Here is a 22,428-nt window from a genome sequence, read left to right on the forward strand (position 1 = left end):
GTTTTTAACTCAATTGTAATGAGAGATTCAGCCTTGCATTAATTATTAAACAGCGTCTTCCTTGGGGGAAAAAAAACCTATTTTTTTTAAACTTTAAGCATCCTTTGCACTTATGTAACGGATACTGACCTCTGTAGAGGGAGCTGCATAGTGACAGACCCACACTTGCTTGACACCGCGGGGCTGCGCTTGACACGTAACTTTCCCGAGGTGAGAGCTCGGCATCTCTGTGTTTAAATGAATTGCCCGAGTGATTCGTGCTGAAGGAGTGTGGGCTCCCCGTTTACCATTCAACTTAAAAGTTCCCGGGGTGTCTAAATATTGCAAAGTGGCTTTGCACCAAAGCCGGAGTGCAGTCCAAGCGGTGTGGGGGAGCTGACTACCTGTTGGATCACTCGTTCCTTGTTTTTGTTGGTCAAGGTGAATTGGGACCAATATGGCCACATTCACATCACCGTCAAAACTGTTCTGCGCGCTGCAATCTTACAGATTAGAGGTTTGGCCAATTTGGAATGTGTTCATAAGTATTCCTTCATTCATTGCCACTGCACTTGATGGCTCTACATGGTTGTGCAGCACAGTGCCTGTGAGCATGTTAGTGCTGCCTGGGCCCTTTTTTTTATATAGAGGAACATGGAGGTCGATTTGGAACAGATAATAATGGAGTGGATCTCCCCTGTTTAGAACACTGTTATAATTAGATTCCACGCAGAAAACTGCAGGTTAAATGCTTGATTTTTGCAAGATTTAAAACAATTCAACTTCTGAAGGGTGCACAGTGCAATTGTCTTGCCAATAGCCGACCTAGCGCACAATGTTATATTTAACTGAATAACTGTACCAGTATTTGTTTTATTTTTGCTGTTAATCTGTAGTTAATGACGCATGCTAGCCTTGGGAGCAACTAGTGGCTGTCAGATGTTTATCGTTGAGAATATTTCGTAATTAAGCATAGATAATTACTTTTGGCAGATTATTCAAACAGGCACCAACTGAGATTGTGATTGTCCTCAGTTGATCTCCACACCTTCCAGCAGGGGTCACTAGATAGTGACTGGCTTTTTAACTCACTCGCCCATGCAGAGCAAAGTCAATTATTTTGTACTGAATTTCAGACTTTGATGAGATTAAGTCAGCATGGAAGAGGAACAAATCGTACCTATAACCTTTTCATCATAAAGATCACTTGCTTCCACCTCCGTAGTATCATTCATCTCTGGCTCTGCCTCAATTCATCTGCAGTTGAAACACTCATCCATGCTTTTGTTACCTCCAGACATGACAATTCCAATGCTCTCTGGGCTGGTCTTACATATTCCATCCTGCATAAACACAAGCCCACCCAAAACTCTGCTACCTGTATCCTAACGTGCACCAAGTTCTGCTCACCCATCACCCCTCTGTTCACTGACTCACATTGACTTCTGGTTCACCAATAAAAATACCTGGAAAAACTCAGCAGGTCTGACAGCATCTGCGGAGAGGAATACAGTTAACGTTTCGAGTCCATATGACTCTTCAACAGAACTAAGGAAAATAGAAGAGAGGTGAAATATAAGCTGGTTTAAGGGGTGGGGGGTGGGGGAGTGGGACAGGTAGAGCTGGATAGAGGGCCAGTGAAAGGTGGAGATAACCAAAAGATGTCATAGACAAAAGGACAAAGAGGTGTTGATGGTGGTGATATTAGCTAAGAAATGTGCTAATGGTGACATTAAGGGTAGAAAGCAGGACTAGCAAGGTACAGATAGCCCTAGTGGGGGTGGGGTGGGGGAAGGGATCGAAAAAGGCTAAAAGGTAGAGATAAAACAATGGATGGAAATACATTTAAAAATAATGGAAATAGGTGGGAAAAGAAAAATCTATATAAATTATTGAAAAAGGAGGGGGTCGGAAAGGGGGTGGGGATGGAGGCAAGAGTTCATGATCTAAAGTTGTTGATCTTAATATTCAGTCCGGAAGGTTGTAAAGTACCTGGTAGGAAGATGAGGTGCTGTTCCTCCAGTTTGCGTTGAGCTTCACTGGAACATTGCAGCAGGCCAAGGACGGACATATGGGCATGAGAGCAGGGTGGAGTGTTGAAATGGCAAGCGACAGGGAGGTCTGGGCCATGCTTGCGGACAGACCAAAGGTGTTCTGCAAAGCGGTCACCCAGTCTGCGTTTGGTCTCTCCAATATAGAGGAAATGGCATTGGGAGCAGCGAATGCAGTAGACTAAATTGAGGGAAGTTCAAGTGAAATGCTGCTTCACTTGAAATGAGTGTTTGGGCCCTTGGACAGTGAGGAGAGGGGAAGTAAAGGGGCAGGTGTTGCACCTTTTGCCCTTGCATGGGAAGGTGCCGTGGGAGGGGGTTGAGGTGTAGGGGGTGATGGAGGAGTGGACCTGGGTGTCCCGGAGGGAACGATCCCTTCGGAATGCCACCGGGGGGGTGAAGAGAAGATGTGTTTGGTGGTGGCATCATGCTGGAGTTGGCGGAAATGGCGGAGGATGATCCTTTGAATGCGGAGGTTGGTGGGGTGATAAGTGATGACAAGGGAGACCTGATCAAGGTTCTGGGAGGGAGAGGAAGGTGTGAGGGTGGATGAGCGGGAGATGGGCCGGACACGGTTGAGGGCCATGTCAACCACCGTGGGTGGAAAACATCGGTTAAGGAAGAAGGAGGACAATGTCAGAGGAACTGTTTTTGAAAGTGGCATCATCAGAACAGATGATACCCTCCCTGGTGGCATTCCACAGGGATCATTGCCTTCAGGACACCCTGGTCCACTCCTCCATCACCCCCTACACCTCAGCCACCTCCCACGGCACCTTCCCATGTAACCGCAGAAGGTGCAACACCTGCCCCTTTATTTCCCCTCTCCTCACCTTCCAAGGGCCCAAACACTCCTTTCGAGTGAAGCAGCATTTCACTAGCACTTCCCTCAATTTAGTCTACTGCATTCGCTGCTCCCAATGCCATTTCCTCTACATTGGAGAGACAAAACGCAGACTGGGTGACCGCATTGCGGAACACCTTCGGTCTGTCCGCAAACATGATCCAGACCTCCCTGTCGCTTGCCATTTCAACACTCCACCCTGCTCTCATGCCCACGTGTCCGTCCTTGGCTTGCTGCAATGTTCCAGTGAAACTCAACGCAAACTGGAGGAACAGCACCTCATCTTCCGACTAGGCACTTTACAGCCTTCTGGGCTGAAAATTGAGTTCAACAATTTTAGATCATGAACTCTCTCCTCCATCCCCACCTCCTTTCTAATCCCCCCTTTTCCAATAATTTATATAGATTTTTCTTTTCCCACCTATTTCCATTATTTTTAAATGTATTTCCATCCATTGTTTTATCTTTACCTTTTAGTCTATTCCGATCCCTTCCCCCCACCCCACCCCCACTAGGACTCTCTGTACCTTGCTCGTCCTGCTTTCTACCCTTAATGTCACCTATTAGCACATTTCTTAGCTAATATCACCACCGTCAACACCTCTTTGACCTTTGTCTGTGACATATTTTGGCAATCTCCACCTATCACTGGCCCTCTATCCAGCTCTACTTTCCCATCTCCCCCCCTCCCTTAAACCAGCTAATATTTCACTTCTCTTCTATTTTTCCCTGGTTCTGATGAAGAGTCATACGGACTCGAAACGTTAACTGTGTTCCTCTCCGCAGATGCTGTCAGACCTGCTGAGTTTTTCCAGGTATTTTTAATTTTATTTTTGTTTTGGATTTCCAGCATCCGCAGTTTTTAGCTTTTATCTGGTTCACCAATGCTTTGATAATAACATTTTCACCCTTCTGTTCAAATCCCTCAATTGGTCTTGCCCCTCCCTATTCCTGTAACCTTCTGCCGCTTTCACAACCCACCAGGAACTCTGGGTTCCTCCAGCTTCAGCCTCTTATGCTTCTCCAATCCCTTCAGCTCACCATTGGTGGCCATGTCTTCAGCTAGCTAGGCCTTAAACTCTGGAATTCCCTCCCTCAGCTTCTTCACCTCTCCTCAAAGACTCTCCTTAAAAGCTACCTGTTTGTCTAAGGTTTTACACATCAGACATAATATCTTCTCCTTGATGCAGCATCAATTTTTGTCAGCTTACAGTCCAGCAAAGCGCATTGGGATGTTCTCCCACATTAAAGGTGCTATATGAATGCAAACTGCTGTTGGTGCTGCTGCTGCTGCAGGATTTATTGTCGCCCAGGGCAATGCATTACCAAACAACCAAAAGAGGCTAATGTAGAGTTATGTTTAGAAGCTACTTATCTTCCAATATGCATCTTCCGGTTGCCAACTTAAAGAAAGTCATGGCTGTGCATTATTTTTACATCCCTTCACTCAGTGTTTCCACTGAGTTTTACATTTTCAAAAGCAAAAAAAAAGATGACCCAGTTATATTCAGAAGGAGGTGGGAATCTCAAGGAAACAGTTGGTAGAGCAGCAAGCAGTCACACTGAGTGCTTCAATGATTTCAATAGAGCTAACACAATGATATAGGGATTAGGCCTGTCTTATTAATGCTGACTGCATTGTCCTAGTTGAATTGTAAGATATAACAATTGGCCAGGGAATAAGATCAGCAATGATGGAACACCACTCATTCCAGCACATCTTACCCTCCTTGTTTGCATGGCACACATGGCCTGTAGGAGGCAAAATGTAAAGCAAAGGAAGGCTAGAATCCTACATTCTAATATTCGTGAGTATAATGTAGGGAGATTAGAATATAACATTGCTACGCACCAGAACATAACAGAAAACCAGAATGTAACATTGTATCATTTTACAATACAACAGGAAGCTAGAATGCGCAACATTATAATATTTCAGAATGCAACAACAACCTGCATTTATATGACACCGTTAACATGGCAAAGTGTCCCACGAAGCATCACTAGGTGTTATCAGACATAGTTCAGACACAGAGTCACATAAAGAGATACTAGAATAGGTGACCAGAAGTTTGCTGGAAGAGACAGGATTATAGCAGAGAGGTTAGGCTCTGGGCAGCTGAAGGTGTGACTGCCAATGGTGGAGTGATGTTAATCAGGATGTGCAAGAGACCAGAATTGGAGGAGCACAGAAAATCTTGGAGGATTATAGGCTCGGAGGAGATCACAGATGCAGGGAGTGGTTAGGCCAAGGAAAGATTTGAGCACAAGAATATGGGTTTTCATAATTGAGGCCTTGCTGAATCTAGAGCCAGTGTAAGTCAGTGAGCACAGGTTGATTTGTACATTGACCACAGCCTGGTATCAACAATAAATTCCAACATTCTGCAATATAACAGAAGGGTGTGCAAAAATTATATTCTAATTTACCACTGCTGAAGCAAAGAAAAAATATTACTGCAGTCTTCAAAGGATTCAAGAGAGATACCTGGCAGGATCATAACTGCAGATAGAAAATTTATGATAATGAGTTTAAGAGCATGCAACAAGAAATCTGTGGACAGTTATTAAGGTGGTGTTTGAAAATTAACTAGATGCAGGATAGCAATGGGAGTGGGTATCATATAATACCCTGTTGAGAAGGTCAGCCATTCTCTCCAGCATACTTGGAGAACTTGTTTCTCATTAGTGTCTCTTGCCTGCATAAATTGGTGAGACAATATTCAGCCCTTTGTTGCTTGAGGCTATAGCTTCATAGCCATAAACTGCTATTGTCAGATCAAACAGAAACTAATTAGAAGAACGTATAAAGCAATGGAATTTTAAGAATCTCATGGTGTGGGCATTTGTCATGGTTGTGCTGTGATTGACTTCAGGCATTGCATGGTAAATGCTTTGCATTCAAGATTTCCACCCTATTGCTTTCTTCTCAATGTTTCCCCCAAAGTGCAAATCCTATGTCACTTGGGCATTGAACAAATAAGAGAACTGTTTCCAAGCCCAGGATAAGAGCATCAATACAGTATATTTTCTTTCAGGACCTAATTTTAAGGGGCAGTATATCTTGCCTTCAGTTCCACCAACTTAATTACAACCTTCCTGGTTTTGATCTCTGAAGCTTCCCTGACTGACTGAGGTTATTCTGTATCTGTACCTGGGATTGCCATCAGAAAACGATGGAATCTTACTGCAGTCATGGCAGTAGCTGTGCTTCACTTCACTGATTTTTATTGTGGGGATAAAGAATCATTACTTTTTCATGCAACGCATATAAATTGATAGGCGATGTAAGATGATTTTTCTCCACATTGCTTCTGCCATTCTGTGGTTACCATCTTCAGGCTAAATGACCAGAGTGAAAATTTTTTAAAATCCCTTGCATTTTGTTTCTGTATAGTTAATATATTTTCATCCAAACATTTTTTTGTCATATCTTTTCAACACATGCTTCGAATTTAAAAATGGGGAGAGGTGTTGGCTAGTGGGTCAGAATACAAATGGGGTTTGGAAAATATAACAAAAGCCTCCTTCATTCTAGCCGTAAGGGTTTTATTTGATGTGTGTGCAATCTCAAACCAGTTCATAGTGAAACAAAAACAAAATTACCTGGAAAAACTCAGCAGGTCTGGCAGCATCTGCGGAGAGGAGCACAGTTGACGTTTCGAGTCCGAATGACCCTTCAACAGAACTCATTCATTCGGACTCGAAACGTTAACTGTGCTCCTCTCCGCAGATGCTGCAGACCTGCTGAGTTTTTCCAGGTATTTTTGTTTTGGATTTCCAGCGTCCGCAGTTTTTTGCTTTTATCTTACAGTTCATAGTAAAGTTAGGTTTTGATGACTTAGAAATTGGCATTAATTTGAGGTAGCGAGGGTGACCTTCTGATGTTTGGGCGGAGTTATGGAGCTTCTATGCATCTGCCTGATACCTAACATGGGACTCCCTAATGCTGAAACTGGATGAAATGCAAAGAGAGATGGAGAGATAGAACTTGCATTCATATATCATCTTTCATAACCTCAGGATGTCCCATTGTGCCCCACTGTCAATTAAGTGTTTTTTTGAAGTGTAATTTAGGAAAATAGTACATTATTCATCTTTATAAAGTATCAAAACATAAATAAGTTAAAGCACCTGGTACAATATGTTGGAACCCCAGTGCCCTGTGCCATGGATTGTAACAATGTACATTTGTGCACACAATCCTCCACACAGTTACTGAAGTTACTGATCTAAGCCATGTCATAGCAAATGTGCAATCAGTAGGTTACTCACAGAAAATAGAGGCAAAAGCCCAGGGTGAGTCACCCCACACTCTTCTACTTTGTTTTAAAATGTCCTATGAAGTGCCTTGGGACATTGTATTACGTTAAAGGTGCTATCTAAATCTAAGTTGTTGTTGTTGCTGGCCAGTTTCAGTGTGCCATTACAGAATGCTCGGGAGCGATTAGTTCACTCAGCCTCTTGGTCGTGGATGATACCTGCATAACTGGAAGAGAAAAAGAAAAAGCAAGTCCAATCCTGTGCTAAAATAGTGCACTCTGTCCATGGGATACATTTCCACTGGGAGTCTCAGAACCCCCACTTCCTCCTCAATGGAAGATCGGCAGGAAACCCAAAGAAATGGTGTGAATGGTTCTTCATGGCATTTCCCCAGCATTTCAGCCAATCTTCCACCGTAGTTACTGCGGGAGAGCTGCTGCAGCAATTCTACCCCCCATTTTTATATAATATTTTAATTCGATATTATTTATAGTCAGATAGTAAAAAAAAACTTGGAAAGTGGAGGTAAAAAGCAAAATACTGCAGATGCTGGAAATCTGGAAAGTGGAGAAATGGAGTTGGTTGGAGAATTGACGTTTCCCTGCAGCCCAGGACAAAGAGCTGGGAGACCCAGTACTGAGGCACGATACTGCCACCACTGGTAGGAAGGTGTAATCAGTGCAGAACAAGTTTACATAGGCAGCTTCCATTCTTAGTGTGGACACAGGAATAGGAAAGTTCACACACTAATGTGACCAAAATAAAATCCTATGTAGACAAGCAGGCAGAAAAGATATAAGATTGTTAATATTATGGGTTATGATATGTATCGCAAATAACAAAATAAGCAATTTAGTGCAAACCTTGTTCTTTGGAATCTTGTGAATTCTTTTTTTTTGATATAGAAAGGTGTAATTGACCTAGATAACATTTGAAGATAAAACAAAAGGATTGTAATAATGCATGTTGTACAATCTTTAACTTGATTCTGTGCAAGTTCAAGGTTTCCAAACCTGTGATTATATTTCCTAAATCAGCAGTTGCCCTGATGGGATATATAGTATACATATAAAATATATATAATGCAAACCTACACTTATATCACCCCTTTGGTAGAAAAAAATGCCTTAAGTCTCTTTGCAAATAGGCGTGATGAAAATGAGCTCGAAAGGGTGAGATTAGGATAAGGGTTCAAAATCTCAGTTAAACAGATGTGCTTTAAGGAGGTTTTTAGAAGGCAGTAAGAGGTGGAGAGGCCGTCAAGTTCAGTGAGCGAGTTCTATGAAATAGAATTAAAAGCTGAAGACTCTGGCACCAATGAACGTGAAAGAAGTGCAGAGTCAAGGACATGTAATTTTCAGGAGGAGACACGGGACTGGAGGAGGTTGCAGGGACGGTGCGGGGGCAAAGACATGAGAAGCATTTCCGGACAAGGAGAGTGATTTTGCACAGAATGTATTGAGGTATGGGAAGACAGTGTAAGACAGTGACGATGTGGTTTGATGGGTGAGTGAACTTACTGCAGAATCATAGCATAAAGAAACCACAAAGCATAGAAGTTCTGAATAGCCATGAACTTTTCTTTTGTGCTTCCATTGTGAGATCAGCAGGGAAGATTTCTTCCATGTTCTATATGTAGCAAAATTGTAAATGTGTTATTTAGAAAGAAACTTACAATTTCAATGGGCACAGCATGCAGAGGAGATCTTCCCTGCTGATTGGGTATTAAACAGAATGTGTCATAATAGATCCATTGCTTATCCAATGATACAAAAAATGGCTCATTTTATTGTTGCCAAGCTGACAGCTTTTGAACTAGCGTGGATGTTCTAGCTGGTGTCAATTGAGCTGCACAGCAATTCCAGAATCTCTCGCAGCACCCCTTTCAATGGATTTTTCTTTTCCAGTTTCCTCACTCCCCTCCTGAAGATGCTGGCACATGCTGGGTTACATTTCCGGCACTTCGCCCAAGGGGGCATTCTTCATGGTGAATGTCAGCCGACTGTTTTATCACAGAGCCATTCAGCACAGAGGGAGGCCATTCGGCCCATCGTGCACTGGAATCTAGGACACTGAATCAGGCCTCATTCAATCACGATCTCAACTTCACCCAGGGTGTATATTACAGTTGCGTTGTGATTGGAAGCTGAAACTCTGCTGATTTGCTTTCTTTTTTATTTGGGGGTGAAATGACTCTTTACCTGGCAACAGCTAACTCAACACAAGACTAGGACATAACCTGAGAGCTTCATGCTTCATTCAGCATAGTATTATATCTGGCTGCAGTCACATATGGGAACCACTGGAGAAGTTATCCCTTCAGGGTATTAATGTATGTTATGTGAAACCTGACTGCTTGGGCTAGAAATTGTTTGATTCAGGAACGCAACAACAGATTAATCTTACCAAACACACGTTGGAATCCATTAATTACCAGCAGGCAATCTATTAAAGAAATGGTTTATTTTATTAACTATTTTGATTGAATTTTTAAGATCACAATGACAGGGCTGGCAAATTGAATTTTATTTCTTTCTGCCTGCAACTCCCTGCCAACAATCAGACACGTTCCCACAGCAGCAGGATTTCCATTTTCTGTACCAGGCCCTTTGTATGGTTTCCCTCGAGTGAGATTTCCCATGGAGGCTGCTGTTTCCCCATGAGTACTGGTGCTCACGTAGAGCCCTGCTTGGGAAATTGAAGTGCTGAAGGTCCGGATTTTTCCAGCAATTTAGATTAACTCTGGGAGCACCGTAGGAAACAGCTTCATGGAATAAAACTGAGTGCTGAACTGCATTTGGAACAAGACTGAAATTCCCAAATGCACAGGAGGCACAATCCCACTTAGCTCCAGTACAATGGAAACCTCTGAACCAGAATGAAATGATATTCCTTACATATTGCTCAACCTTGTTAAATACACACACATGGTCAAGTGGGGACTAAACACAGCACACAGACTAGAAAATCTTAATGTCGATGAGCTCTCCTTGGACTCCTCGATTGTGAGATCCAAAGGAAAGATGTGCAGTGGACACTATGGGCAGCGAATTGTATATATATTATCGATAAAGGCGTTGAGCACATACTGTGCACAGCTGATTGGGCATTGAGTTGAATATCTCAGAATAAATCTACTCCTACTCTAATGTCACTCAAATGATTGCTTTTCTGTTGTTAAGCTGATGTTGTGCCTAATGACAACACATAGATCACGATGATCTGTAGGAGTGTCGCCACTACTGCCTTTATGTCCTATTATTCAATCACCTTGTTCCATTTTCAGTCACCTTGTCCCATTCCTCGCACCACGAGAATGTGAGCAGAGGTGGTGAAGTGTGTTCTGCAACCCTGCTAATTTTAGTAGTGTCAATTCTTTCACAAGTTCCATCAATTTTGGGCTTATTTTTAAAGGGTTTACTGTTCCAGAGCAGCATATTCAGCTGCCAGCTGGTATTGTAATGAAACACTGAAGACAATGTGCTAAACCTCTGTGTTCCCCTCTGTTCTCAGATTACTTCCGATTGGATTAACAAACATAGGCTAAACAAGCATGACCCTCAATGAATCAGCAAAACTAGCAGAACCCGAGGCAAGGAGTGAAAGTAAATGCTACAAATTGTACAGGAGAAAGCTACATGTAAATGCTGGAACCAATATTTGAACCTTTAAAAACAAAAATACAATTAAAAAGAGTAATCCCAAGAGTGTAGGAGGTCTTGTGGCACAATGAGCAATGTCCTACTTCTGAGCCAGAAGCTCTGGGTTCAAGTTCCACCCCAGGACTTGATGGCCAAGGGAATGTGTGTTTGTAACTGTAAATCCTTCCGATGCACCTATGGCAGGTGATAAGATTGGGAGAGTGTTCTGGTCAGCCATAATGCAAAAGGCAATGGCAAAACACTGGAGTACTTTGCCAAGCATAGTCATGGTCCAACACAGAAGTCCATGGTCACTAACACCCTTTCAGGACATGGTACCTGAAGAGAGAGAGAGAATCCGCGGGGAAAAGTTAAACTTTACAATGAGCAAAGTTGCAGATATAAACACAAATATATGAAATTATTTCAGTGACAAAACAATAAGAGTGAAATGAGTATCCTAAAAAGGATACATCAATGAGGATGAAGATAAAATAGTTAACAAACCCAATGATTATTTCCTCTAAACATCAAGAATAATGCAAGTGAAATACCATGGCTAATCAGCCTTAATCCAAATAAATGAGATGGATCTAACAGACAAACTGAAAGGGCTGAAAATCATATTAAACCACAGGGATGAATGGTGATTATCCCCCAGTATTAGGAGAGACAAGAGATGAGATTTGTGAAATGCTAAATGCCTTTTATGAGGGAGTCACTGAATATTGAAGAGGTTCGCTGGATTAGAAACATGGTAGCATTTTGAAAAAAGTTGATAAAACAGATGTGGACTACTGTAGATCCATCAGTCTTACAACAATGTCCAAGATCCAGACCAATATTGGCTTAAAGAGTAGAATGGATTACTAAGAGTAAACTTGATTACCTGTTTAACATTAGCCAAATAAGCAGGAGCCAATTTGATTTAGGAGGAGCAGATTCTTCCTGACCCAACTTGATTATAGTTTTGAAGAAATGACTTGCCTTAAATGGATAGTAAAGAGCCCGACAATGTCATGGACATAAAACTTTGAAAATCCATATGATGAAGAGCACGTGACTTAGACATAGTCTAAGTTCCTCCGGTCCCATGCTGGACGATGGGCAGCAAGACCCCGGTCCCATGCTGGACAATGGGCAGCAAGACCCCGGTCCCATGCTGGACGATGGGCAGCAAGACCCCGGTCCCATGCTGGACGATGGGCAGCAAGACCCCGGTCCCATGCGGACGATGGGCAGCAAGACCCCGGCCCCATGCGGACGATGGGCAGCAAGACCCCGGCCCCATGCGGACGATGGGCAGCAAGACCTGGTCCCATGCCGGACGATGGGCAGCAAGACCCCGGTCCCATGCTGGACGATGGGCAGCAAGACCCCGGTCCCATCTGGGATGATGGGCAGCAAGACCCTGGTCCCATGCCGGACAATGGGCAGCAAGACTCCGGCCCCATGCAGGATGATGGGCAGCAAGACCCCGGTCCCATCTGGGATGATGGACAGCAAGACTCCGGCCCCATGCTGGACGATGGGCAGAAAGACTCTGGTCCCATGCTGGACGATAGGCAGCAAGACCCTGGTCCCATGCTGGATGATGGGCAGCAAGACCCCGGTCCCATGCAGGTCAATGGGCAGCAAGACCCCGGTCCCATGCTGGACGATGGGCAGCAAGACCCCGGTCCCATGCTGGACGATGGGCAGCAAGACTCCGGTCCCATGCTGGACGATGGACAGCAAGACTCCGGCCCCATGTGGGACGATGGGCAGCAAGACTCCAGTCCCATGCTGGACGATGGGCAGCAAGACTCCGGCCCCATGCTGGACGATGGGCAGCAAGACTCTGGTCCCATGTGGGACGAAGGGCAGTAAGACTCCACCACCGGCCCCATGCGGACGATGGGCAGCAAGACCCCGGTCCCATGCTGGACGATGGGCAGCAAGACCCCGGTCCTATGCTGGACGATGGGCAGTAAGACTCCACCACCAGCCCCAGTCCATCACAATCTCTTTCACTCCAGCTCAGGTGCTGTCCTGCCCCACGGCAGCTCATCTGCTGTTGAAACACTCATCCATGCTGAATCACTACAATTGCCTATTCCAATGAAGTCCTCGCTGGGCTCCATCCTCCACAAATTTGAGGTTGCCCAAAACTTTGTATCATAGCTTGCAGCAAGGCTCATTCACCCATCATCTCTTTGTTTGCAAACCTACATTGGTCCTTGATTGAACAATGCCTCAATTTTAAAATTCTCATCTTTGTTTTCAGATCCCTCCAGGGCCTCAACCTTTCTTATCTCTAGCCCTCTGTCCCTCCAAGATATCCAAGCGCCTCCAGTTCTAGCCTCCTGCACATCCCTAATATCAGTGCCTTCTGCTGTTGAGGCCCTAAGCTCTAGAATTCTCTTACTGCATCTTTCTGTCCTTCTGCCCCTCTTTCCAATTTTAAGACGGTACTTAAAACCAACCTCTGTGACCAAGATTTCGCTTATCTGTCCTAATATTTTGTTATATGGCCATATAACAATTCTGTCACAATTGACAGAATTGTGTCAAATTCTGTTTGATAATCTTCCTGTGAATCATCTTGAGGCATTTTACTATGTTAAAGGCATTACATAAATACAAGTTGCTGCTGTAGATCAATTTGACAGGACAAATTATACATAGCCATCAGCAACTTTAATGAATTAATTCAACTAGTTACACACAAGGCAATAAGTCCAAAAGATGGACAATATCCAAACTATCTGAGTCTGGGTTTATTTGCTGCTGGTCCAACCTCTTTATATAATCTCAACTCCGTGTGATATCCACATGGATATGACATGACCCACCTTCAGCCAATCAGTGGCACCGTAGCCAATTTTGCCCAGGCTTCCATTTTGTTTCTACCTGGTATTTTTTAGCAGATTTTCAACAGACACTTAATTAGTTGACTTTGGTCTCCAGTAACTAAAATAAGGCCAATAAACTTGTAATTGGTGGTGACATGATACCATTACATCTGAGACCAAGTAATTCTGCACTTCTGTAATCTTAGCCAAATGACTTCGAAGATCCTTTTCCATATTGACACCTCTCCTTCTAAGACTGTCTTTTTCCAAAAAAAAATCCTACTTATCGTTAATTAGGAAGAGAAGATAAACTCATCTTTCAGCAGAACGTTGGAGGATGAATTTCTGGGGGGGTTGGCTGGCTCTACTGAGACTTTGCAGGGTTGTAATTGCCTTTTGTTTTTTATGGAACTCTTCCAGGAGTCAAGGCCCACTGCGCAGCCGGTATTTTCATAATGGTCAATTGACGTTTTCTTCAGGGAAGAATTTTTTTCCATATAATTGGAACAAAAAGTACTCCCCTTAGACTTTCCTTCCCCTTTAAGACAGATCAGCTGTCCCCATGAAGGATTTAATGGTCCTATATTTGTTCAAAGTGCAAACTGCTGCAAGTTGTCAATTCAGAATGTGCTTTTCTATAACTTCTTACATCTGACCAGATGGCCATTCAGATACTGCAGTATCTGAGGTAACGTCAACCAATTTCAGAAATGTAAAAAAGGTAGCTAAATATAACTTCCTTGTTTGCACATACAAATGTGTGTTGATGTACATCTGTATCTCTACATAGTATATATAAGTGCATAGTCATGATAAAAATGTATGAAAGTACTCATAGTTTTTCTGCTTATGTGTACACAAGTTGAAAAGCTAAGTAAAATCGCATCAATAACATCACTGGCCATGTATTCTTCTTCCTTACCACAGCTTGAAAAGCAATATTAAACCTTGGTCACTCACTCACTATGGTAATGCAGAGTGATTAGAAGCTATTACTCTAGGGAACCTCTTAGTGAGCAATGGCTTCTGAGATGCTCCATGTTTGGGCAGTATCTCCACATGGGCACACTGGGCAGTCCATCGTATTCTGGTTATGTATCGGGTGGCTGCAGTGTCCATGAAATTCTGATGTGATTTGCAGTGACCCATATTCGATATGGCATGATGAAGCCAGTTGTTGACCTTCAGGGTCCATGACCCCACTGGTTTTGCGCATCCTCTGTCACTTGTCTTTTGGTGGGAGTTCTGAGATTTTGAGAGATAGGGCTGCAACCAGAATGGGTTCCTGGACTTAAGGGGGCACCTCATGGGAGCTTCTAGGGATCTTCATTAATAGACAGAGTCAAGTTTGCTACAGCATGGTTATATTCCCTGATTCTTTTCTTCTGAGAGGTATTGGTAAGATATATTTGAAGACAATGAGCCAGAATGTTGGTGCTGGTTTCAGTGCTCTTGTGATGATACAATTGCAAGTCCACAAGATTTCTCTATGCTTTTCCTGCCCATGTAGGCGTACAATATTCAACTACTAACAAAACAAGGGTAAAGGCTGGACCCAGCTGATTTCTGGATTTGGTGATCCACCTCTTTCTTTTAACTGTGGTTTTTGTCAGGTGTTGATAGTATGGGAGACTATAATCCAGAACCACTCTGGGCAAAACTCAGATGCCCTTAAGCCTGGCTTCAGTGGCAGAGAAAGGAGAGATCAGGCATGCTGGTTGCTCAGATCAAACACTCAAGGTTTTTCTGAGGAATCAGATGAAGCTGCCACAGGTTCTAACAATATCAGGCCTCTGACTGTAAGAATAAAGGTGTAATATTGACCCTCCTTTATAGCCACACAATTGAGTACTTTTTGATTACTCATGTTATATCATGATTGGGCAAGTTTGCACAGTTAGTACATTGTCCTTTCCCCCTGGGATCTAGATTCAAATCATGTACAACCTAGTGGGATAAAAGAACCTGCATTTTCTTTGACTGTCTATAGAGGTTGTATGTGAAATAACTTTTTTTATTATTCGTTCATGGGATGTGGATGTTGCTGGCTAGACTAGCATTTATTGCCCATCCCTAGTTGCTCTTGAGAAGGTGGTGGTGAGCTGCCTTCTTGAAATGCTGCAGCCCATGTGCTTTAGGTACATGTTAGGGAGAAAGTTCCAGGATTTTGATCCAGGGACAGTGAAGGAACAACGATATATTTCCAAGTCAGGATGGTGTGGAGCTTGAAGGGGAACTTGCAGGTGGTGGTGTTCCAAGGCATCTGCTGTCCTTGTCTTTCTAGGTGGTAGAGGTCACGGGTTTGGAAGGTGCTGTCGAAGGAGCCTTGGTGAGTTGCAAAACTGAAAAATGCGAAGTGAACTCTGTTGCTCATGAGTGTGAGCTGATCATACTTAGCACAGATTGGCACAAAAAAATGGTAGCTACATTTAGAGAAGGAACAAGGCAAACTGATGCAAAAAGTTAATGGTGGACTTTGTTGCAAGACTCAAGTCCAGAGTTGGAGAAGAAGGAACTTTTAAAGGAAGACTTGCATTTATATAGGACCTTACACAATGTTCCAAAGCAGGTTACAGTCAATGAAGTAATTTTGAAGAGCAGTTACTGTTGGTAATTTAGAAATGGGGCAGCCAATTTGCACACAGCAAGCTCCCACAGACTGCAATGTGCTAATGATCACATAATCTGTTTTTTTGTCTCGCTAACTGAGGTGTAACTATTGGCCAGGACACCCAGGAGAACGCCCCTGCTCTTCTTCAAAATAGTGCCATGAGATCTTTAACATCTACCTGATGTTCTACCCAGAAAGTCCAGGCAATGAAGGATAGAACTGCAGCCCAATCTTTACACACTCTATAAGCTTTTAAGTTGAAATATATATAGTACAAACATCAGGCACTTGTGTGCCTGTAACAAGGGACCACACCCCTCACCCCCCAAACCCCTCAATTCCACTATGGAAGCCTGCAAGCAAACCTGACAGAGTTTGCTTTTTGAGTTTCCCACTCTCCTGCTCACCACTAGTTGAATACCAGAGGCAGGAGGTTGAGGCTTTTAAGTGGTCATTTTGCTCACTTAAGGGTCTCAATTAACATCCATTCCCTCCCCAGACTTAACCGGGTGGAGGCGGAAGGCCCATTGAGCACCCTCCTGCCCGATTAAATGTCCACCCCATCTCCAAACTGGTGCCAATTCCACCCGATGTCTACTCCAGAAACCCTGCTGCAACATGCCGGGATTTCAGAAAACAATTAAGAGCTAATTTTACTGATCCTAAAATAGAAAGTGCTAGAAATGCTCAGAAGGTCGGGCAGCATCTGTGGAGAGGGGGAGAGAAAAACAGCATTAACTTTTTAAATTTTCAACATCTGCAGTATTTTGTTTTTGCAGTGACCCTGCCTGAAAACTCTTTAATGAATTAACAATATCCCTCTACAGAGTAGATTGAGGAACAGGACCTTTACAATTGAACTTGGAGCTTTGCTAAAACACAAGTTTATCAGAAAAAGTTTCTTATTAAATGTTTTAATTTCCTTTCACAGACGACATTAGTCACCCCAACCAGACATGGTGAAACCTGGATGTAATCTCTCTGAGAAGACAGAGAAAGAGCATGGTGCAGATGATGGCTTTGATAACATCCCCCTGATAACCCCACTGGATGTTAATCAGCTTCAGCAGCCTATCCCTGAGAAGGTACATCGAAATATATAGCAACTGTGCTTGGATTTGATAAAGGGAGACCCCAGCATGACACGTGGGCTTCAATCACTCTCTAAAACAGCAAAGGCAGCTGGCACTGTGGCTGTTCAGTGCCGTTGAAATAGATAACCGGTAGAAAATGTTCGTGTTGAAATCAGGATTTAAAGTAACTTGACTGTACCAACTCATACTGGTGTCATACAGCAAGTTGATTTTATTGACATTAAAACAAAAGAAGAAATTAGGAACTGGCTCTGTGCCTTAAGAGGTTGGGATGTGGGTTCAAACCTCTGGTTCATCACACAATGAGTTGCTGTTAGGGTGGGAACTTTTCCCACAGGGAGCAAAGTGGAAATTGGAAAGGAAGTGTACTCAGGCATTCCTGGGAACATTCAGGTAGCTGCTCAGGAGCAGTGCTCTTGAAGCAAGCCATTTGCCCTGTCTCTTGTTTAGAGACTAGAATGTGACCAAAACAGGTCAGAAAAAGGCACTTAAAATGGCAAAGGCAGCACTCAGCATGTGTATAAAGATATATAAAGCTGACAGTGGCCTTTAAATGAGGAATCAATTACACCGTGGGACACTAACGTACAAATGCATAACGCATTGATGTGAATTCCTTTGCTATTTCAATGGAGAGGCAAACTCATTTGTCTTAAACAAGTTAATATCCCTGCTGAAGTTGTGGAAGTTATAATATCAGGTGAATGCATTAAGCCTCCCTACAGTGGAACCCACCTTGTAATTTCAGGGGTATGGATACATCAGAACAGAACGAGTTAAAGCAGAATGAAATTAGGACTTTGTATAAAGTAACATGCTTGTTTTTGCTTATACTGATATCATTCTAGTTGATGACTAAAGACATTATGGTGATTTATGTTAATTGTGGAATGTAAATAATTTAGAATACAGAAAAACATACTAATTAAAGACATCATAATGAATCTGACATATATTCCTTCCAGTAGATAATGCACATTAACAAATGTCAGATTATCAATCGACCTGTATCTTTTCTACAACACAAATGCAGCTGGTGTCCAAACAGACAGCGTCAGTCATTTCAGCTGCAGTATTTACATCCCAGCAGTGGGATTTTCTTCTAGTTCAAAGGACGGTGTGGCAAGGAGCGATGTTTGAGCTCCCAGTCTGTGTGGGCTCAGTCATTTTGTCCCCAATTTTTACTTACGCCAGTGAAAACATTTGAATTCAATAGATACGGAGTGAAGCATCGGGAGACAGTGAGTCAAGGAGCTACCTCAGGCAGAGCACTCGTGGAACGGATGGAGATGGAGATACTGTAAAAAATAGTTTTACCTGAATCTTTCTCTCTCCTCCGCTGACGGCACTGACTGATTCTACAGGACAATTCTGTGGATCTAAACGGCCGTTTGCTACTTTACTGAAGTGCCCATTCTCATATATTGCCCAGTCAGTGAGTAACAGCAGGCTATTTAACCAGGGCAGCTTCATCAAAACTAAACCCAATTCCCTACCTTGTACCCTATCCAAAATTAATGGCAATGCACGGCAGAAACCATGCCTGATTCCAGCCACCCCCCACCCCGCCAAGCCTCATCCAGTCCAGGGGCACTGAAGCCAATTGCAATGTCCTGTTGTTATCTGGGCTGAAGTAAAATCACAGACCAAAGATTAAACCTGAAGTCTTCCTGATCTATATGGCTCAGTAATACATCACTTAATCCAGTTAAGCTATCAGGGAGCTGTGAAAATTTTTAATGTGAGTTTCAGGAATGGAAATATAAATTATGTATGGTGGCAACATTTGTTTTCAAAGAATTCACGGCTTAAAATAGACCTTTCAATGCTGCCGTTCCAGTCACAAGACGTCCTAGGCAGCATCTTTAGCAGTTGCTAAACCTAGAGGTGAGAGGGAGCGGAATAAAATAGACACAGCTGAAGATGAACTGTTTCTGGTTAAAGACCTGCACTGTCCTGACGACACTCAGCTTCCTTGCACTATTACATTCACTAATTAAAGTGACACCACTTGTATAGAACTTGGTTATAAAAAGACAATCACATATGCTGATCAGAATCAGTTTTAACAGACGAATTGTCCAATTCGCCGTCTGCTGCCCACTGAGAATTTAGTCACAGTGCCTCAGTTTTCTCCTAACCAGTTTCCCGATGATATCATCAAAACTCACTATTTCAACAGAACTTTGAAAGAAAGCAATTTAACCAAAAACTAGGCAAAATGCTGCTAAAATGCTATATAATTTTTTGTAAATATTTACATTTTAAAAGGATCCTGGTACCAGTGGGTCGAACTTGGTCTGTAATAAAAATGGGCAATGCTGGAAAAACTCAGCAGGTCTGACGGCAGCTGTGGAGAGAGAAACAGAGTTAATGTTTCAAGTCCGTATGACTCTTCTTCAGAGCCCTGATTCGAAAAGAGTTCATCATTTTAGGCACCCACCAGGCCTTAGATTTGAATCTGTTAATGAGGGGCACATTGAAGAAGCTCATTTTGAAATTAATTATTCATGAGTGAGGCATAAATGCTCTCCTGACTATTAAAACATTACAATCGCCCCCCACCCCATGCCAGTAATCCATTCTCCACCCCACTCCCCCACCCTGCTTCACAGGGCATATCTGAAGGCTGCTGCCCTATTGATAATGTGGCCTAGCCAGCAATGCCAACATCCCATAAATTAATTTTTAAAAATATAGGCAGGCCAAAGTTGTCCTTTTCTCAGCTGTGAGCTGTCTGTGGAGGCACAACTGACACTGGAAACCTGCCTCAAAGATGCAACTGAACCTGAAAAGCAATTTCTATGGATCCTCAGGCATCTTAGTTTTGGGTGCATGCTACCCATGCTATATGCTACATGCTGCAGCAAGGCAATTAGAAACAAACCCAGAATGCCAATAATCTCATTACTAATGATCCCATTGCCAGTGACCCCATTGCCAATAACCCATTGCCAATAACCCATTGTCAATGACACCATTGTCAATGACACCATTGTCAATGACCCTATTACTAATGACACCATTGCCAGTGACCCCATTGCCAATAACACATTGCCAATAACCCATTGCCAATGACACCATTGCCAATGACGCCATTGCCAATGACACCATTACTAATGACTCCATTGTCAATGACACCATTGCTAATAACCCTATTACTAATGACACCATTGCCAATGACACCATGGCTAATGGCACCATTGTTAATGACCCTATTACAATGACCCCAGTGCCAATAAAACCATTGCCAATGACACCATTGCCAATAACCCTATTGCTAATGACCCTGTTGCTAATAACCCCATTGCCAATGACCCTATTGTCAGGCATTAAGCTAGGTTTGGGTTGGACACTCACACTAAAGTAAGAGTGTGTTGAGAGCAAAGGGTCATACAAGTGGTGGAAAAATCATAATCATCTATCATCATTGAGTTTGACTGATGTTATAATCAATGGATTTAGCTCCACAATCTCTATTGCAGAAGCCATAATTCAGTTTAGCACATCAATGGCCTCTTACACCCAATATATACTTTTGGCACTTGACTCTTTATGTAGTTCCAAACTGATTATAATCTGCTATTTCCATTGAAGCTTGGATCAGGTGATGCAGGACCTTTCCAGCTATATCCCGGATGAACATGGTCCTGTTGTTGTAATCTGTTTACTGTTTCTTTATGCCAGTGCATTCGAGCCAGTTGATAGCATTGTAGAGACATGCCTGTAAAGTCACTGATGCTGTGGTCCAGTGGAGAGCAGTGCTAGAAAGTAGCTTAGATTGGAGAACCGATACTTCAGTATTGTAGTCTTATGTCCAATTCTCAGTCCCTTTGAGAACAACCCCTTCCAGCGAGTGTGGGACTTTGTCTTCACTGATGACAGAAAGTGTATTACGTGGGGAAGCTTAGAGTGCTGAGCAGAACTCAGGTGTAAGAGTAGAAACTGCACAGTGCAGCCTCTCAACCTTGCATTTTGAGTTTAATCTGAAGGTCATTGGATATAAGACAGATGTTGCATGGTGAGGCTCCAGGGAAGCCAGAACTGTGGAGACAAGTGACTAGTGTCATTGGCATATGCCTTATTTATGCAGTATTTACACAGATTTAATTTCCTGTTTTGTTTCCTTGTTAAAATAATCTTACCAGTTGACTTTGCAGCGTCTATCCCGGGACAGCAGTTGTACCACAGTTGAAGGGGGATTGCAGATCCTGGGCTCAGTCCCTACTCAGTTGCCATGATGGGGGAGGCGGTGGTATAGTGGGATTGTCACTGGACCAGTGATCCAGAGACCCAGGGTAATGGTCCTGGGTTTGAATCCCACCATGACAAAGATTTGAATTCAATAAAAATCTGGAATTAAAAGTCTAATGATGACCACAAAGCCTTTGCCGATTGTCATAAAAACCCATCTGGTTCACGAATGCCCTTTAGGGAAGGAAATCTGCTATGCTTACCTGGTCTGGCCTACCCTGTGGGTCAGACCCACAGCAATGTGGCTGATTCTTAAAATGCCCTATGAAAAGGCCCAGCAAGCCACTCAGTTGTATCAAAATGCTAAAAAGCCTACAAGGAATGAAAGTGGACGGACCACCTGGCATCGACCTAGGCACCAGAAACGACAACGACAAACTCAGCCCTGTCGACCCTGCAAAGTCCTCCTTACTAACATCTGGGGCCTTGTGCCAAAATTAGGAGAGCTATCTCACAGACTAGTCAAGCCACAGCCTGACATAGTCATCCTCACGGAATTATATCTTACAGGTAATGTCCCAGACACCACCATCACCATCCCTGGGTATGTCCTGTCCCACCGGCAGGACAGACCCAGCAGAGGTGGTGGAACAGTGGTATACAGTCGGGATGAAGTTGCCCTGGGAATCCTCAACATCGACTCCAGACCCCATGAAGTCTCATAGCACCAGATCAAACATGGACAAAGAAACCTCCTGCTGATTACCATATACCCCCCTCCCTCAGCTGACGAATCAATGCTCCCCCATGTTGAACACCGCTCCACAAAATCACAGAATTGTTATGGTGCAGAAGGAGGCCACTCGGCCCATCATGTCTGCATCAGCGCTCCAAATGAGCATTATTACTCAGTGCCA

The 22,428-nt window shown here is 43.2% G+C and overlaps 1 protein-coding gene across 1 annotated transcript in view; it reads left to right on the top strand.

Moving 5' to 3' along the window:
• The first annotated feature begins 17,156 nt into the window (after nt 1-17,156).
• Nucleotides 17,157-22,428, top strand: part of caly (calcyon neuron-specific vesicular protein) — a 31,564-nt gene continuing 26,292 nt past the window's right edge. The window contains exon 1 of the mRNA XM_078530762.1: nt 17,157-17,308. Coding sequence (XP_078386888.1) covers nt 17,180-17,308 — 129 coding nt within the window. The 5' untranslated portion in view covers nt 17,157-17,179. The remainder of the gene's footprint in view (nt 17,309-22,428) is intronic.

The sequence above is a fragment of the Cetorhinus maximus genome, chromosome 27, assembly GCF_964194155.1.
Source record: "Cetorhinus maximus chromosome 27, sCetMax3.hap1.1, whole genome shotgun sequence".
NCBI lineage: Eukaryota > Metazoa > Chordata > Chondrichthyes > Lamniformes > Cetorhinidae > Cetorhinus > Cetorhinus maximus.